The 19049-nt window shown below is 38.2% G+C and overlaps 1 protein-coding gene across 3 annotated transcripts in view; it reads right to left on the reverse strand.

Moving 5' to 3' along the window:
* Positions 1–3674: 3674 nt before the first annotated feature.
* Positions 3675–19049, reverse strand: part of tmem117 (transmembrane protein 117) — a 573994-nt gene continuing 558619 nt past the window's right edge. For all 3 annotated transcript variants that reach the window (XM_039760885.1, XM_039760884.1, XM_039760886.1), the window contains exon 8: positions 3675–5275. In XM_039760885.1, the coding sequence (XP_039616819.1) occupies positions 4611–5275 (665 nt within the window). In that variant the 3' untranslated portion in view covers positions 3675–4610. The remainder of the gene's footprint in view (positions 5276–19049) is intronic.

Genomic DNA, 19049 nt, shown 5'->3' on the forward strand with positions numbered 1-19049 from the left:
TCAAACCTGGCGATTGTGTTTTGGTACTGGTTCCCTCGGATCCACACAAATTCTTAGCTAAATGGCAGGGCCCGCCATTATTGAGGAGCGTTGAGTCCGGTAAATTACAAGGTTAGAATACCAGGCCGGGCAAACCATTCCAGATTTTACACATTAACCTCTTGAAGGAATGGCACGACCGACAAGAGGTTAACACTTCCTTGGCTGCTGTTTCTCAGACCGATATTACCATTGGTAACGATCTTACTGTCACGCAAAAGACAGAACTGTTATCTTTGATAGAACGGAACACTGATGTCTTTTCAGATTTACCAGGCAAGACTAACATTACAAAACATAAAATTACCACTGAACCTAATGTTCGCGTACAGATGCGTGATCCGATACCGAAGCGCTGCGAAATATTGTGAAGAGGTAAAAAAGATGCTGACACTGGGTGTAATTCGTGAAAGTAGAAGTGACTGGTGCAGCCCAGTCGTATTAGTCCCAAAGCAAGACGGTTCGGTTCGGTTCTGTATCGATTTCAGACGCTTGAATAGGGTCTCTAAATTCGATGCTTATCCCATGCCCCGTGTCGATGAACTGTTGGAAAAACTGGGTCAGGCGAGCTATATCTCCACGCTAGATCTCACGAAAGGCTATTGGCAGGTGCCTTTAGAGGCTAGCAGTTGTGAGAAAACGGCATTTGCGACTCTGACGGACTCTATGAATTTACAAGACTCCCGTTTGGTCTTCACGGGGCACCTCTAACTTTTCAGCGTATGATGGATCAGATCCTACGTCCTCATTCTGAATATTCCAGGGCATACCTTGACGATGTCGTGATTTTTAGCAATGATTGGAAAACACACTTAGAGCGGCTTCAAGCCGTTCTTGAAAGCTTGAGACAGGCTGGCCTTACTGCTAACACTAAGAAATGTAAACTAGGCATGTCCGAGACTCATTACTTAGGCTATTCTATGGGCAAGGGTTTACTTAGACCACAGTTAAGGAAAATAGAAGAAATGCTTGTTTACCCGAGACCTGAGACACAGAAACAAGTACACGCTTTTCTGGGGCTCGCTGGTTACTACAGAAAATTCATTCCAAATTTTGCACATAGAGCTGTTCCTCTTACAGAACTCACTAGAGGCAGAAAAAACCGACCTATCTTGTGGACAGAAAATTGCAAACGTTTTTTCAACGATTTAAAAAAAGCATTGTCTTCTTACCCAGTTCTAAGGAACCCGGATTTCACAAAAGATTTTATCTTGCAAACAGACGCAAGTGCATTTGGTGTGGCAGTCCTGTCACAAATTTTTGATGGAGAAGAACATCCAATCACATATTTGAGTAGGAAATTACTTCCTAGGGAAAGCAATTATTCTACAATTGAGAAAGAATGCTTGGCAATTAGGTGGGCTGTGGAAGCGCTTCGCTATTACTTGTGGGGACGAAACTTCACTTTGGTAACTGATCATGCTCCACTTCAGTGGTTGTACCGACAGAAAGATACAAACTCTCGTCTAATGAGATGGTTTCTGGGTTTACAACCTTACAGTTTCACAGTAAAGCACCGACCAGGTTCTGAACACGTCAACGCAGACGTATTATCCCGACTACATGAACTTGGTACAGAGAGTCGCTTGATTCACAGGAATGTGAATAAAGCTGAGGGGGAGGGTGTGAGCTGGAGGGCTGATCGCACCCCAAATAGATACAGATGCCCCTGGGAAAACCACAAACCCTGAAACACTGACTACCCTCACATTACTCCTTATCCTTGCACTATAACGCGTAATACAAGCCTCGCGCGGTACTCCGCCGACTTATAAGCCTTGCGCAGCGCCTGTCAGTTTTGAATTGATTGTTTGCTTTTATCTCTCTCTGCTCCTAGCGGAACTGTCATCTCTGACTTGTCATGGAGCACGTTTAAGCTCATGTGTTTGCGGTGTTTGAATAAAAATCCTTCTTGTTTCTACGACCTCCTGTGTCTCTGTGCAAATCTGTGTCCCAAGCGTGACAATATATATACTGTATATACAGTAGAACCTCGGGTCACAAACATCTCTGAACACGTACAAATCGGGTTACGACCAAAAAGTTCGCCAAACTTTTGCATCTCTTCACGACCACACACTCGGGTTACGAACATGCAAGTTTCCCTTCCGGTTTGTACGCGCCGATGATTTCCGCATGTGTTCAGTCTCAACCCAGCTTCCTCCTGTGGTATAGCGGGTCCACAGCCCCCGTCAAAATGGCCAGTTTTAATAATCACCGCACTCGCGGCTTAGCAAGGGCGCATTGTGGTGTGTGGCCGAAGCAGTTCCTAAGGAGTTTGTGATGTGGGCATTTCTCACATAAGTGCTCAGGTGAGAAGCGGTCCGCAACCGTAATTGTTCCCAGGAGCTGCTGACTCCCAGTCGGCTAAAGGGAAAAAGAAGATAAAAGGAAAGAGCGGGATGTTGCAGGAGAATGCAGGAAGCAGGAGGAGAAAGCCGGTGCAGGAGAGAGAGCAAGTGAGCGTGAGAGATAGAGAGAGAAAGAGCGAGCGAGAGAGTGAGTGAGCACAGGCTTGCATGCAGCTGAGAGCAAGCGAGTGAGCGCAGGCAGTTGAGCAGGGAGCCTGGGTGTTTGTCTCAGTGTTATTCAATGTTTTTACATTTAGTTTACTATTACACTGTGCATTCTATGGTATAATTAACTATTTTTGGTCTTAAAAATCTTTAAAGAAAATATATTTACATACAGTTCATACAGTCTGGAACAGATTAATTGTATTTACATACAGTCCTATGGGAGAAATTACTTTGGGTTACGATCAAATCGGGTTACGTCCATATATATATGTTTTCCAGTAAATAAATTTAGAAGCCCATGTCATGGAATTAGAAGCTAGTAGTATGTTTATGCTGAATATTAATAATTTAAGTTGATACCATACCATACCATATTTATTTGTTGAGCTTAAAAACACAGCATTACAACTGACCAAAGCGCTGTACAGTTACAACAAGCAGGACTAAAAGCAAAATATTAAAAATAAACATTAAGAGAGAATTAAAACAGAGATACTAAAAACAGGTCAAGGGACCAAATAAAATAGAGAAAATAGCAAAAGGCAAGTGGAAAATGAAACAGGTTAAGAATTAAAAGCCAATGTGAAGAAGTGCGTTTTTAGGTGAGATTTGAATGTGGCGACTGAAGCGGCTTGCCTAACCACTAAGGGCAGGGAGTTCCAGAGCCTGGGTGCACAGACGGAGAAAGCCCTTTCACCACGAGCTTTAAAACGTGATATCAAGTTGATATCTTGTATTTTGTATTAAATTCATCTGCTGTTCCTTGTTATTGTTGTAGGTATTTTTAATGAGAGTGTTTAGATATTTAATTAACAATTCTGTATTACCTAATACTGTTAAGACAGTCTAGGTTCAGTATATAGGGATACTGTACTTAAACATTTGTACAGAGCAGTACTAAACACAATAATGTAGGAGCAATGTAATTATAGCACTGTGGATAATACTGAAACACTATTTAAAGTTATGTAATTGTAGTGATATATAATTTATATATATATATATATATATATATATTTATATATATATATATATATAATTTTGCACATTTAAAAATGAAAAAAGTATTATAAACACAATATACAAAAATTAAAGAAAAAAATAAAAGGTAGCCTTTATTACTCTGTTTTCCTCCTGTCTGTGTTTCTTTAGTCCCCATCTGAAAACCTTACTGCTTTATTAAGCAAGGAGTACAATTGGAAAATATATACAAGAGATCAGAAATTACTTATTTTATTTACAGAGAAAAATATTTTGTTATGAACATCAATTCACTTCATTTACATTGATAAGAATAAACTAAAAACAAGCACCATTACTTCAAGTTTATGTATCATTAATTTAACTGCCCTACAGTTTTAATCCACAATAAGTAGTGGTAGCAGTGATAAGTGTTAAGAATTTTTATTAAGGTTTGAAGTGTGCTACTTCAAATGTGCAATATATTTAAGGCTCTGATGCTTGTATAGCCAGACAGTAAAAAGTTACTTATAAGCCTATTATAATAACCTCTTAAAAGGCCAAGGCACAACTGTTACAAAGTGATGTTTACATAAATATCTAGCTTTAAATATACCACCATAAAACTGTGCAATTCCTGTTATTTATTCAAAAGAGAAACTTTTTGAAGATGAACCATTAAAATGTGGCAAAACATGATAGTAATGTTAAGCACCAAAGAGACCCAAAGCCTTTATAGATACACAGGGTATTGATAAAGATTGTAAAGCTGAATTAATCTGACTGCTACCAAATAGCTAGACGTATGTCAGCAATACATATACGTTTAATCAACAGCCCAGTTAAAAACCTGAAGTACTTATTTTCTCTTCAGAGGTTTTTGTTGTTTAATCATTAAAAATCACTGACTTTTTTATTTTATCTTTTTATTCTCCGTTTATATTGTTTCAAGTCAAGAAAAACAAAAGCTGTCTTGTGGTTGTGGCACAAAAAAGAAAATAAAAACTTTGATTGCCCTTTTGAAACGGAATATTACTGGTATTCCAAACATCTAAAGAAGGCTTTGGTGGAATATACTGTATTTGGTACTGGTCAGTTTAAGGATCGATGGTTACCATTGTCTTCATGGTCTACAGTGCAGGACTCGTTATTCGTTCCTATTTCAGTGACACTGCACTGCAAAGGCTGCGTTTCATTTGAGAAAGGGGATGTTGAGTCACCAGATGTTGTAGTAATAGTTTCCACATAAAGCAACGCAGGGTCATTGCTTTTGAATGCATCATTCAGTGAAACATTTGCATCTTCTGGGGTCACACCCATTTCTTTGCTATATTCAGATGGTGATTTTCTTTTTATTCTTTCATACGTTTTATCATTGTTTTCCATTCCTTGCTCGCTTTTCTGAAATCGACCCAAGAGCCAAATAAAGAAGCCAAAAAGAATAAATGCAGCCAAACTAGGAATGAAAGCTAGACATTTCACATCCAGGCTAGCTCCCACATACCTGCTGTGCAAAAACATATCATGTTCACAGAAGGTCCTGTTGGTTTTCACATCATAGTTGGAACATCTCCATTCCCAACTCAGGGTAGTTTCATTAAATTCCTTCAGTGTGTTGGGATCTTCAACTGTGTAGATTTTTTCTCCAGGACCTACATACTGTCCGTACTCATAAGGTTTGTAAAATATCTGATTTTTCCACATATTCAAGTCCAATATGAGTACTAGAAAAATGATGCCATAATTAAACCATTTTCCTAAAAAAAAAAAAATATGAAAATATCTTAACAACTGTGATTCAAATATAATTTATCGACTATCATGGGACAGTAAGAATTACTGAAACTAAATAATCTGGAGAAGACTTAATAGTTTAACATGACAAAGGCAGAACAAACAAGAAATGTAAAAATCATTGTCATTCAGCACGGTCAAGAGGTTAATTATCTGGGCTTTGAACCATGCCCTGTTACATAAATTAAGACTGCTGGTTACCAGAGTTATTCAATATATGACAGAAAAAATATGATTAGAGTCATCTTTAACAAAGCAAATAAAATCTGATTCATTTGTTTCCAGGTGTGACTGCTTTTCCAGGAAACGGTGTGACAAGGCACTATATTGGCGCCGGACCCGACACAGACAGACATGGGAGGCACACTAATAAAAACAAATAAATGTTTTATTTTCTTCATCTGTGGGCTACATCTTTCCCATACCCACAGACACAACACAGTCCCAAAAGCACAAAAAGAAACACCAAAAGAAAAACAGTCTTCTTTCCTCCACTCCTCCCAGCAGCTTTTTTCTCCCTCCTCCCGACTCTGGCTCCATGAGTGGTGGGTGTCAGCTGCTCTTATAGCCCACCCAGAAGCGCTCCAGGTGATAATTGACCTAAATTAAGCTGCACTTCCGAGTGTGGCTGCATCACATCCCAGATGGGCTCAGGAAGCCATGCAGCTCCCCCTGGCGGTGGCCACGGAGCCCAACAGGGATTAGCTCCGGTGTAACACAATTGTGGCCCCGATGCAACCCAGGGGGGCTGCCACCAAGTGTTCCGGGGGACATAATGTGCATCCCATGGCTGCTCCCCCAGGTTCAGTGTCAAAGGGATGTCCCGGCAGGGCATGGGTCCCAGCCGTCCGCCACAAAGGTTACTCAGACCCTCCTACCACCTTTAAGCTCAACTGACTCTTGTGAAAAGTAGCTTTTTGTGCTCTCAGCAAAGAACCACATGATGGAGGTCAGGGGTTCCTAATAACTACCACTCTCATCTTGTGGTGCTGCCTTCACTATCCATATACTAGATATTACTAGAAGTAAGGGCTTTCTAACATCACTTACTGTCCTGTGACATATATCTTTAATTCTTGTAATGCATCTTTGGTTACTTCTGTTCATCTTAAAGTCCAGGCCTGCTCACCTCACTAGATCAAATCAAATTAGCAAGAAACTAAGTGGTTCATTACTAGTTTTAAATCTAGAAATAATGCAAATGTTGATATTTTGTTTACTTTCATTTCAACAAGCTGCTCTACATTAGGGTTTATGTGTTCCTCCTACTAAAGAGCTGGATGACCATTTGGCCAACTCTGAATCTGCTTTGACCTGCCTATTCCAAAGGAAAACATGCTTTCAGAGATATATTTTCTATGCCATCATTGTGGAATAGAGTTTCGTTTTCCCATTCCTTTGTTGTCATCTAGACTTATCATTCTATTAATACGCTTTGCATCACCATTTCATTGTGTTAGCAGTAATAATTAAGTTATCCTTTACATCTTCAGACCCCAGCTTATTTAGATACTTGGTGGTGGAGGCTTAGAGCCAGTGGCAGTCAGACTTTTATTGTCTTATTTTTGCACTCTATAGACTGATAGAAATATTGGTGTTTCTTTTAAATGGAACAACATCTCCTCTACACTGGTTACATTTTATGGCCATATAACAGGTGACAACTTGCCGGCAAAGATTTGGTTTTATTCACAAAAACCGTTGACATCACACAAACATTTGTACAGTGTTGTAATTAGTCTTGGTGTAAATATTGATTGCGTGGGTTTTCTTATAAAATACTGTACCTATTCTTCTTTGGTCTATTATTTGTTCTTGTCTTCTTGTACATCTAATTTGTAGGTACGAAAACATATTTAGTATTAGTTATAGTTTTATTTATAGTGGTTAAGGCTGGGGGTGGGGGTCAAGTTATTTCACTTGCATGCTCTCTAACTGGAAAAACAAGAGAATTGTAACCAATTGGATCTCAAATATTGTGAGCTGCTTTGAAGAAAGAGGCTAAATTACAAGGTATGAATGATCAAAGACAAATTAATGACACGACATGCACTATATTATAACAACCAGAACAAATAATTGAGATATTTGGGCAAGGAAATGCAGATTTACACCCTACTTAACCCCTATTCATTCTTTCAGTTATCCTTTAGAATCCAGCCCTTGCCATTCAATGTGAGAACTTAGTCAGTAGGTTATGATAGGGTCCATATAGAAGTACTGGGTGTGCCTTCTGCCACCACCAGTTCACAAGTTTGTAGTATAATCTTACTTTCAGACTGTGATCACACATTTCTGCTAACTCAATGACCATATAATATATTTTATTTAAAGTTTACATCCTGACATACACTACCACTTTTATAGACCCTTTTTGCTTTTTTTGTCTCTTCAACTTCTGTCATTCTGTTTTCCTTCTTAACTCTTCATCCAGTCAGTTTCATGCTGCCATGGCTTTGTTTTCATTTTGCTTGCTGCTTTGCTTATCTAATCACCTGAAGAAGTCTCCACAATGATCTTTTTTTTTTTTTTAGAGATTATTGATGTAGAGTTAACTTTGTTTTTATCCTTCTGTTTCTGTTTCCTCTGTTCTAGATTCCCACTGTTATGCACCGCAGCTAGAATAAATAGTACAAGAACTCTAGTAATTAGGAGACAGGACAGGACGAATGAATAAATAAATCTGCAGGGTCTCACCCACCTCAAGAAAGCAGGCCTATATAGTAGTTTAGTGATGTTTAATGGCAAAATCCAATCACCCTGTGTCCAAAGGAAAACACATTCTAAAATAAAGGTACATGTCTAGAGAGATGCCAAATAGATATCATATACTGTACAATGGAGAGAGTGGATCAGTTATTTGAATTTGCCTAATTCATTCAAACTTGCAATGCTCAACAAATGAATAATTAACCAGAAATCTACCTGTTTCAGATCTGCTGAGGTGGACTGTTAAATTAGTAAAGATGTAAGTCACAGCTCATAAACTGACACAAACCTTTTTACTTTAAGGTATTGACTGATAATAACTAACTTTCTCTTTAGAAATGTATTTTTCTAGGTGTATGGTTTTGTAGTAAAATCCAGATTTGAGCATGATGTGCGAATATAATTTCTAATCCATAAATGTTTGTAAAATTTTAAGTCATTTTAAAAAACATATAGTGCAGTGTGTTGGTCAATACAAAATTGGCTCAAACACAGAAAGCAAAAAGTTGTAGTGAGGGGATGTTTCAGAATTAGTTGACGATAAAAATGGAGTCCTAAAGGGGTCAGTGCTGGGGTCACTGCTTTTTAATATACATAAATGATCTGCACAAGAATATACTTAATAAGCTAGTTAAATTTTCAGATGCTACTAAATTAGGTGGAAGGGCAAATAATATAGAATTAGATAAATTCTTACAGAGGTACTAGTATAGTACAAAGGCTTTGTCAGATTTATGTCAGAGAAAATTTAATACAAGTAAATGTAAAGTATTATGCAAAAAAGTGGAAATGAATACACAGTGAGAGGGTTGTAACTTGAAAGTACACCTTATGAGATGGACTTAGTAGACTCATCACTATTTATATTCAGACAGTGCACTGAAGTGATTAAAAAGGATAACATGATGTTTTATTTTATATCACGATGTGTAGCATACAAGTCAAGAGAAGTTATTCTTAACTTATATAACACCTAGTGTGGCCGCACCTGGAGTACAGTGTTTGGTTATAGTCTCCATATTAGCAAAAAGACATAGGAGCGCTAGATACAGTCCAGAGAAGAGCAACTAGGCCGATTCTGGGACTACGAGAGATTGAAGGAGCTGAATATTTTTAGTTTAAGCGAACTGAGATTAAGAGGGAACCTGATTGAATTGCTTCAGATTATGAAAGAAGTGGATCCCAGCTGCTACTTTAAAATAAATTATTCAGCAAGAACACTGGCTAATTGTTGTTAAGGCCATATTTCACACAATCGTTTCTCATTACACAGAGAACCATAGATACAGTATATGGCATAAATTACCAAGTAGTGTGGTAGATAGTAAGACTTTAGGGACCTTCAAATGTTGGCTTGATATTTTTAAAACAATCTAGGTAATAGGATAGACAAACTTATTGGGTTAATGGACTGTTCTCGTAGCAATTATTCTAATGTTATTCTAATATTACTAGGCGGTACATTATTTAAATTGTTAAACTATAATCCTTGTTTTCACCAGGTTTTTATTTTAAAAATTCCACCAATAATCAATGCTCCTCAATTTTTACACCAAACTACCAGCACACATGTCCTATTTGCCTCAGACAGGTCTACAGCATCCCAGAAGTCTGTTCTTCCCTATTCTACATCAGAATTAGAACCACACATTTACCTTCTGATCTCATTAATCTTACCTGGATTGACAATCACTCTGCTGTATACCAATTTCACCTGATGTGGAAAATCATATACACGTCCATTCAGTATTTTAATGGGCTCATCATTAATATTTATTATATTTTAATATAAATATTGGATTAAGTTGTCAAATTTGTGACAGTTATGTTACTGTTGTCTCTCTGCGGCTTTTTCTATTCAGCTTTACAAATCTGTTACATTGTTTTCACTTGCCATGCTATTCCCTGTGAAACTGTTTTAAGCTTAGAAAGAAATTCTTATAAATGTGTGGCTCCTATGTTTCAACTGAAAACTCAAATGAGCCTTCCCTAATAACTTTTCACTCCATTAGTCACTTCTATGTGACTCTTCCTAAAGTGGATTAAAAAAATCTCTCAGTACTATACCCTGTCTTAAACAGAGAACAATTTTCTGTGCATAATTTAACTTTTACAATCCCCTAAATCTTTGTGTTAACCAGCTGAGTGATATACAAAACAATAATATTAACCTCAACTTTACTCTTTCAATGTCTCATAGGCCACTGGCACTGGTTACATTAAAAAAATTCTTGTGAATTCTACTTCCACACATGAACAGTTTTGCTTGATTGCAGGTAAAATTAATAAGAAAAAAAGTCTACAAAGAGCAAGAAGGAACAATAACAACAAATTCAAAAACCTTATAGAGAAAAGCTGTAGAATTCAACAAAAACTGTAACTCAAAATCAGTACTCACTTTGCTCTGAATGTCAGCTCATTATCAAAACATGTCCCCTCAAAGTCAGATCAAGAATATTTTGGTGGACTTCACACTCCTTCATGACTCACCCATACGGCAAACCAAATGGATTGGACAGAGAATGGAGTACAACCTCGGTATCTGATTTTATCCAAACAGTAGTGTTACTAGACAAAATCCTTTGATGTATTACGTGTTGCAGCTCATGGAAAATGTAATGCCACGTTTTCAGGCCTAATAAATGGAAACAACAAGGGTGTATATCTATCTAGGGCTTGCGAGCTACTTTTAAAATGACCAGATCAAAATGATCTACTTACATTAAAAATGCTATATATACTGAGTATTAGAGATGGGTAGTAACAAGTAACATTTACTCTGTTACATTTACTTGAGTAACGTTTTAAAAAAAATGTACTTCTAAGAGTAGTTTTACTGCACCGTACTTTTTACTTTTCCTTGAGTACATTTGTGAAGAAGAAAAGCTACTCTTACTCTGCTACATTGGGCAACACTCGAATCGTTACTTTTTTTTCCATTAGATAAAGTCTGACAGAAAATTTTCAATCTGCTCTGTGTAGCATATGCTGTCAAGTTGCGCACACGCCTTCCATTGCGTTTCCAGCTCTGACGCAAGGTTTTGGATGTTCCCCAATTCAAGGCACTGAGGACAGATGTTGCATTTTTCATTTGAAAGCATTAACTGAGCTAATCATATTGACCATGGTTTTCTCTTTTCCTTGCTGCTGTAAATTAAGGTCATTCAACATGTTGGTCAGGTCGGAAAAATAATGCCAAGTCTAGCGGCCATTGATCGTTATTAATTTGCTTGTATTCTGCATGTTTAATGACAAGGAGAAACTCCTTTTTCTTCGGCCAGGGGTCTTGAAATCTCAGCATGAACTTCTCCCTAGCCATCTGCCTCAACGAAGGCATCATTTATCATCTCTCCATCTTGGAAGGACTTCTTATGCTTAATGATCGAGCCACTCAGCCGGAACGATGCTTCGGTGTGTCTGTCTTTGCTTTTGAATTCAGCTGAGTTAAAAATGACGGCTGTCCGATTAACTGTGATTTTAGTTTCCTCTCCTTTCTCTTTCTCAGATCGCTTTTTGGAAGGAAGTCAGTTTCGTAGTTTTTATGAACAGCTCGAAAGTGCCTTTCCACATTTTCCTTCTTTGGAATAGCAATGATAGATTGACAGATCAGACAAATGCACTTCGATTGTGATAATGTGAGAGAAAAAAATCCTTTTCCAATTCGCGCGTTTGATTGTGCGTGCAGGATGACCAATGTGTTAGAAGAAAAGCGATCTCAGACTGGTCGCCCAGTATGTCAATCAAGTGGCAAATGCCATAGGGAGGATATATGATAGACTAACATTTAAAATAAAATTTTTTTTGAATGCAACACGATCTACCTGCACTCCCTTTCCGATCTACCAGTCGATCACAATCGACGCATTGGGCACCCCTAATCTAGGGACAGAGGAGACAATGAAAAGTTCATGGTGATGTCTGGCACCAGTGACTAAGGTAGCCTGGTAGAGACATGCAATATGCACAGTGAGATATGCTGAAATCAAGAGTTTTCCAGGCAATGCCTTGTTTCTGCAGTGACACAGCATGTACAAGGATAAAAGAAATTATACTTCAAAGCCAATTAAACTTGTCCTTGAAAAATGACCATGAATATTAACAGATTTTGTTGGAGGAAACGTAGGTATTTGGAGGTATAAAGAAGTTTTTTTTTTTATTTTGAAGACATTGTTGGGTTGGTGTGGAAGTTATTAGGTCACCTGTACTTTACACTTGCATAAGGTACTGGATTGTTAATACGTTCTGTTCTCCTTTCTCTGCAAAAGTAGGTCACATACACTTTTTAAAAAATCTTGCCTTTTTTAAGATCAGAAACATGCATATTTCTAAAAATACATAATTTATATGAGCAACAAATCCATTGAAGTGAAGTAAAAATTAACTGAAATAATCTGGAGAGTTTTAGATAAATTCAAAATATTCAAACCCTTTGTAACTTCCTTTGATTATTGATTGATTTTTTTTTTGTTTATTTTGAATTTTTACTGCAGTTTAACACTTAAGATATTAAAACTTTGCTTTCAGAATGTGTGTCTTGTAGGTAAATCGCTATTAACTTGAAGGGAAAATGTAAGATTAAGGATATAACCTTTCAAATATTAAACTGCAGAAACTGATCTTGACATATAAGTGCCCTCTTAAGGACTGAAATTCATTTAATAAGTAAAACGTACCAATGTATTACTGATTTATATACTGTATGATGCACAATACATAGAGACACATAGAGACTTGACTGCTCAAATTCTGGTATAGAACAGAAAATCTTTATACTTTTACCAAATTTTTCCATGATTAAACATATGTATAGAACAGGACTGTGGCTGACAGTCCTTCAATGGGCTCCTCCAATTATGATTAACATACATTATTAGTAAGTTATTGGGTGGAAGGCTATGTGCTCTATGTGACCTTGGTTTTGAATCTATAGAAGAAGCTTTCAGATAAAAGGTAAATTGATTTGATAGGGTAAGTACAATAGAAGGTTGAACTGAGGAAGTGAGACAGAGAAAAGAAAATCAATATACAGCAGCAAACAATTGATTGCACTGTATGTGCATGAGCAAGACTGTCAGTTTTACTATGCATGAAGAAAAGAGACTTTCACAATGGATGCCACTAAGGTCACAGAAAATTAGCAATGGAGAATGGATGGCAGGATGCTAAACCAATAATAGCTACAATATAAAAAAATATGCATACCCTCACCAACATAAATCACGGTTTCTCAACTTTTCTTCCCTTGAGATCCAACTAGAGTATAACAAATCAAATACATATTTTTTATGAAGCACAACATGAATACTCTTTTCATATACAGTTAAATTGTTTGGTAAAAAAAATTAAACATCCTAAAATTTATTAACTTACTTGTACTTGCATAATAGTCACTAGATGAAGAACTAGGACATAGATTAAAGAAGGAGTAATAGTCATCCATCCATTATCCAACCTGCTATATCCTAACTAAAGGGTTACAGGGGTATGCTGGAGCCAATCCCAGCCACCACAGGGCGCAAGGCAGGAAACAAACCCCGGGCAGGGCGCCATCCCACCACAGGGCACACACACACACACACACCAAGCACACACTAGGGACAATTTAGGATCGACAATGTCTTTGGACTGTGGGAGGAAACTGGAGCACCCGGGGGAAACCCACGCAGACACAGGCGGAACATGCAAACTCCATGTAAGGAGGACCTGGGAAGTGAATCCAGGTCTCCTAACTGCAAGGCAGCAGCGCTACCACTGCCCCAACGTGCTGCCCAAGTAATAATATGTTTATTATTATTATTATGAATATGTAATGTTTTACAACAGTATAAAATAAAATTTTCTTGCTTGCTTTGTTGCAGCACCAAACGTTTTATTGTGAGAAAGGCTTCTGGGGGCACCTCTCCTTAACACTAGAATCCATGAAGCCTACGAAAAAACTCGTAATCCTAGGCCACCTTAAATTCCTTTGCATCTTGTAATCCCAGCTCAAGTCTGTTTATCTGCGTGTGAGGAGTCTAGAGTTGTACAGGGTAAATAATATATCGTTATTTGGAACACATGCATTTCATGTGTGTTCTGTGTCTACAATGATCCGTGTAAGTATAGGATGACAGGAAATGTGAGAAAATCAAGAAATGTTGAACACATACCTAAAACAGAAACTTTTTTCATGATATAGTACTAATGACAAAATTTTGACATGAAGTGTATAATGTATGAAGACTGAAGTCCAAATATCAAATAAACTCACAAAAGGTACACGTATAACAAAACAAGTGTGCTTTTGTTCAAAAATATAACAGAAGAAAAAGAAATCGTGTTAGGGTACAACACTGATGTGACCACTTGGGTGGTGCAGAGGTAAGAACTGCTGACTCATAATCAAGAGGTTACCAGTTCGATTCCAGGAGCTTCCTAGAATTACTGTTTGGAGTAGTGAGCTGCTCTTACTGTTACTATTATAGAGTAAAAACATACATTTGATTTGAGTCTGTAACAGCCAGTATAACTTTATGGTACTTTTAAAGGATAGTGTTTTTTTTATTCAGTTTTATTCTCTTAGTCACATTCACACTTCCCCTGATCTGACACTGCTCTTTCAAATAAAAATGTGCTGTAACAAAGATAAACTCATATGAGGATGAGGATTCTACATCGGAGAAAGAGAGCAGAAGCCCTCCCCGCAAGAAACATCAAGTCACACATAAGAACAATGCAGCTGCACCAGGCATCGGGTGTAATCCTGCTTGTAAATCTGCAACACGCATGTCTTTCAATGAAACAGCAGAGCTTACAGAGCTTGCCAAGGTATCGTGCAAAGTTCTGTTTGTGATTATGTTTTGTGATGGTCTTTATATAAAAAACATTTATATGTTACTTATATAAAAACCAGATCGAATGTTATTTACCTTGATTTATTTACTTATCTTCCTACAGCATAAAGTAGACTGCATAGCTTCCTGTGTTTGATCGACATTGGCATGCTGACAAAGTACATGTTCAATGCTACTTCAGTACGTGAATGACTTTAGCTGCAAGTTTGGAAGCTCCTGTCACACTTTGCGAAACTGTTGTTACAGTTCTGCCTTTATCCAAAAAACGTCTCCATAAGCTTTATGACCTTAGTCTCGGAAAGGCTTTCTACCGTGGTACGACTGGGATCTTTTCCTGAATAAAGAGTGGCATTGCACATGTACTTTGTCAGAATGCCTATGTAGATCAAACACAGGAAGCTCTGTAGTCTACTTTGACTTAACACTGTAGGAAGATAGGTACTGTAAATAAATATAGGTAAATAACATTTGATGTGGCTTTTATGCAAGTAATATATAAATGTTTTTCATATAAAGACTATCATAAAACATAATTACAAGCAGAACTTTGCACGATACCTGGGCGAGATCTGTAGGGCCTGCTGTTTCATTGAAGGACATGTTTATGGCTGATTTACTGGCAGGATGACACCCAACAAGTTGCTGCATCGAAACGGTGGCATCTTTTGCCTTTACGCCTGGTGCAGCTGCGTTGTTCTTCTGTGTGAATGGACATTTCTTACAGGGACGGCTTCTGTTCTCTTTCTCCGATGTAAGACCCTCATCCTAATTTGAGTTTACCTCTGTTATAGCATGTCTTTATTTGAAAACAGCAGATGTCAGATCAGGGGAACCGTGAACATAACTGAGAGAATAAATCTGAATAAAAAAAAACAAAACACTAACCTTTACAAGTACCATAAATTTACACCAGCTGTTACAGAATCAAGTCAAATGTATGTTTTTATTCTATAATAGTAGCAATAAGAGCAGCTCACTACTCAAAACGGTATAATTAGGAAGTGCCCGGAATTGAACTCTTCATTGTGAGTTAGCAGTTCTTACCTCTGCACCTCTCAAATGGTTGTGTCAAAGTTGTACCCTAACTTGATTTATTTTTCTTCGGATATATTTTTGAATAAAAGCGCAGTTGTTTTTTTATACATGTACCTTTTGTGAAAGTGTTTATTTGATATTTGGACTTCAATCTTTACACATTATACACTTCATGTTAAAATTTTGTCATTAGTACTATAGTAACATGAAAAACATTTCTGTATTTGGCATGTGTTCAACATTTCTTGCCTCGTATTTCCTGTTATCCTACATTTACATAGATTGTTGTACAGACAGAACACACATGAAATGCATGTATTCCAAATAATGATATATTATTTCACCCGATACAACTCCAGGCACCTCACACCCAGATTAACAGATTTGAGTTGAGAGAACTTTTTGTCCGTGTTGAGCTACGGCAGTGGGGGGGATGGGAAGCAGGCTGCTTGCTACCTGGGCTAATTGACACATTTGCAAAACAAAAGATGCTGTTGGAGAGTGCATAGGCTGTGATTAAGAGGTCATTAACACTAGAATTACCAGAGCCTACGAAAAAACTCGTAATTCCGTCCCACCTTAAACTGCTTCTTAAATCCCTTCACACCTCTCCGCCAGCGTCATTTGTCTTCTAAATGTGCTGATAAAGAGAAGCTAGGAGCAGCCGGCTATTCCATTTCCCCCCACCAATTTAGAACGTGCACAAACTTCAGCTTGATTGAGTATCTGGGAGTGAAGTGGAGTTTTAGAGTGGAAATAATAGATCGTTGTTTGGAACACACGCATTTCATGTCTGTTCAGTTTCTACAGTAATCTGTGTCAACACATTGTTAAAACAGAAACGTTTTTTATATTGTAGTAGTAGATGACAAAATGTAGGCATAAACTATATAATGTATGAAGCCTGAAGTCCAAATAGCAAAGAAACATTTTCACAAGAATAACACAATTGCGCTTTTATTCAAAAATATAACTGCAGAAACAAAATGCCGCCTTAACATGCGACATTGACTGCAACTTTTTGTAACTGCCTCTGTGGTTCAATAGACTTAGCCCCCGCTTGGGAATCAAGGGGCCGTGAGTTCGATCCTGCGCCCTTCCCTTTTTGAGAAGTAAACTGCTCTTATACTTACTGTTTTAGAATAAAAGCATACATTTGATTTCAGTCTGTAACAGCCTGTGCAATTTATGATCCTTGTAAAGGTTAGCTTTTTTTTTTAATTCACTTTTCATTCTCTCAGTCGCGTTCAGAATCAATCCATACAACCCCATCTGACACGGCTGTTTTCACTAAAGGCGCTATAGCTCTGCAGTGTACCACGATGCATACTAACGCCCAAACCCCCCCGGGTTCTGACACACAAGCGCTGGCGAAGCTGCCTTCTTCGTATCTCACCGTCACTTGCTTTTCTTTTTATTCAGTTTTATTGAGTGTTCCTGCCAGTCCCGCATGTTGCTGTATGCTTTTCTTTTGTACTCCAGGACATGCAGAGGAAAGAATGGTAAAGACCAGTAACTTCGGGCGCTATATGCAATCATCAGACACTCCCCATCTGCCCGTGTCGTTCAAACACAGGAACATATATTGGTGTAAAAGTATAACAAAAGTGCACTTTTATTCAAGTGCACTTTTTCCATCGCCTTTTCCTGTAAGAAGCAGTGTACACACTTCTCTCTATGCTGTGGTTTCTATTACACACCTGAAAGAAAGAGACAATACATGTGAACATATCCAGCATACAGCAACATGCGGGACTGGCAGGAACACTCAATAAAACTGAATAAAAAGAAAATCAAGTGACGGTGAGATACGAAGGCAGCTTCGCCAGCGCCTGTGTGTCAGAACCGGGTGGGGGGCGTTAGTATGCATCGTGGTACAACGCAGAGCTATAGCGCGTCTGTATTCTGTTTCTTTTGTACTCCAGGGCACGCAGAGGAGAGAATAGTAAAGAGCAGTAAGTTGGCGCTATATGCAATCATCAGACACTCCCCATCTGCCCGTTGTTTTGTTATACTTTTCAATACTTTTATACTGCTCAAGCGGGCATGCTCAAAAATACACGTGTAATGCCACGAAAAGTGCACGCAGACACTTCATTTCGCAAACAAAACAAGTGCACTTTTATTCAAAACTACCTGTATAACCGAAGAAAAAGAAAGCAAGTTACAGTAGGCGATTGATACGACATCTTGCATGGTGCAATGCTAAGAAGTGCAGATTTTCATTCCGTGCTATATAAAATCATCACATTCAAATATTAACAGTTCCCACACACCCAAGGACCGTCCTTCCTACATTTACGACACGTGTACTTGTTGCCGTGTACACACCTCTCTGTGCTATGGTTTCTATTACACTGAATGAGCACCTGACACTGTACTTTCTTCCCTGGGGGAAGGTCCCGCATCAGAGAATTTCCAGTTCCTGCATAAATTCACACCCGATCTGACGCTGTTCGTTTTCAAATAATATTGCATTAGTGCGATTATATTTTCACATATATTGTCTCTTTCTTTCAGGTGTGTAATAGAAACCACAGCATAGAGAGAAGTGTGTACACTGCTTCTTACAGGAAAAGGCGATGGAAAAAGTGCACTTGAATAAAAGTGCACTTTTGTTATACTTTACACCAATATATGTTCCTGTGTTTGAACGACACGGGCAGATGGGGAGTGTCTGATGATTGCATATAGCGCCGAAGTTACTGGTCTTTACCATTCTTTCCTCTGCATGTCCTGGAGTACAAAAGAAACAGCATACAGCAACATGCGGGACTGGCAGGAACACTCAATAAAACTGAATAAAAAGAAAAGCAAGTGACGGTGAGATACGAAGAAGGCAGCTTCGCCAGCGTTTGTGTGTCAGAACCCGGGGGGGGGGTTTGGTTTGGCGTTAGTATGCATCGTGGTACACTGCAGAGCCATAGCACGTCTTTAGTGAAAACAGCCGTGTCAGATGGGGTTGTATGGATTGATTCTGAGCGCGACTGAGAGAATGAAAAGTGAATAAAAAAAAGCTAACCTTTACAAGGATCATAAATTGCATCGGCTGTTACAGACTGAAATCAAATGTATGTTTTTATTCTAAAACAGTAAGACTAAGAGCAGTTTACTTCTCAAAACAGAGGCGCGAGGATCGAACTCATGACCTTGATTCCCA

The sequence above is a fragment of the Polypterus senegalus genome, chromosome 8 (assembly GCF_016835505.1).
Source record: "Polypterus senegalus isolate Bchr_013 chromosome 8, ASM1683550v1, whole genome shotgun sequence".
In the NCBI taxonomy this organism is placed as follows: domain Eukaryota; kingdom Metazoa; phylum Chordata; class Cladistia; order Polypteriformes; family Polypteridae; genus Polypterus; species Polypterus senegalus.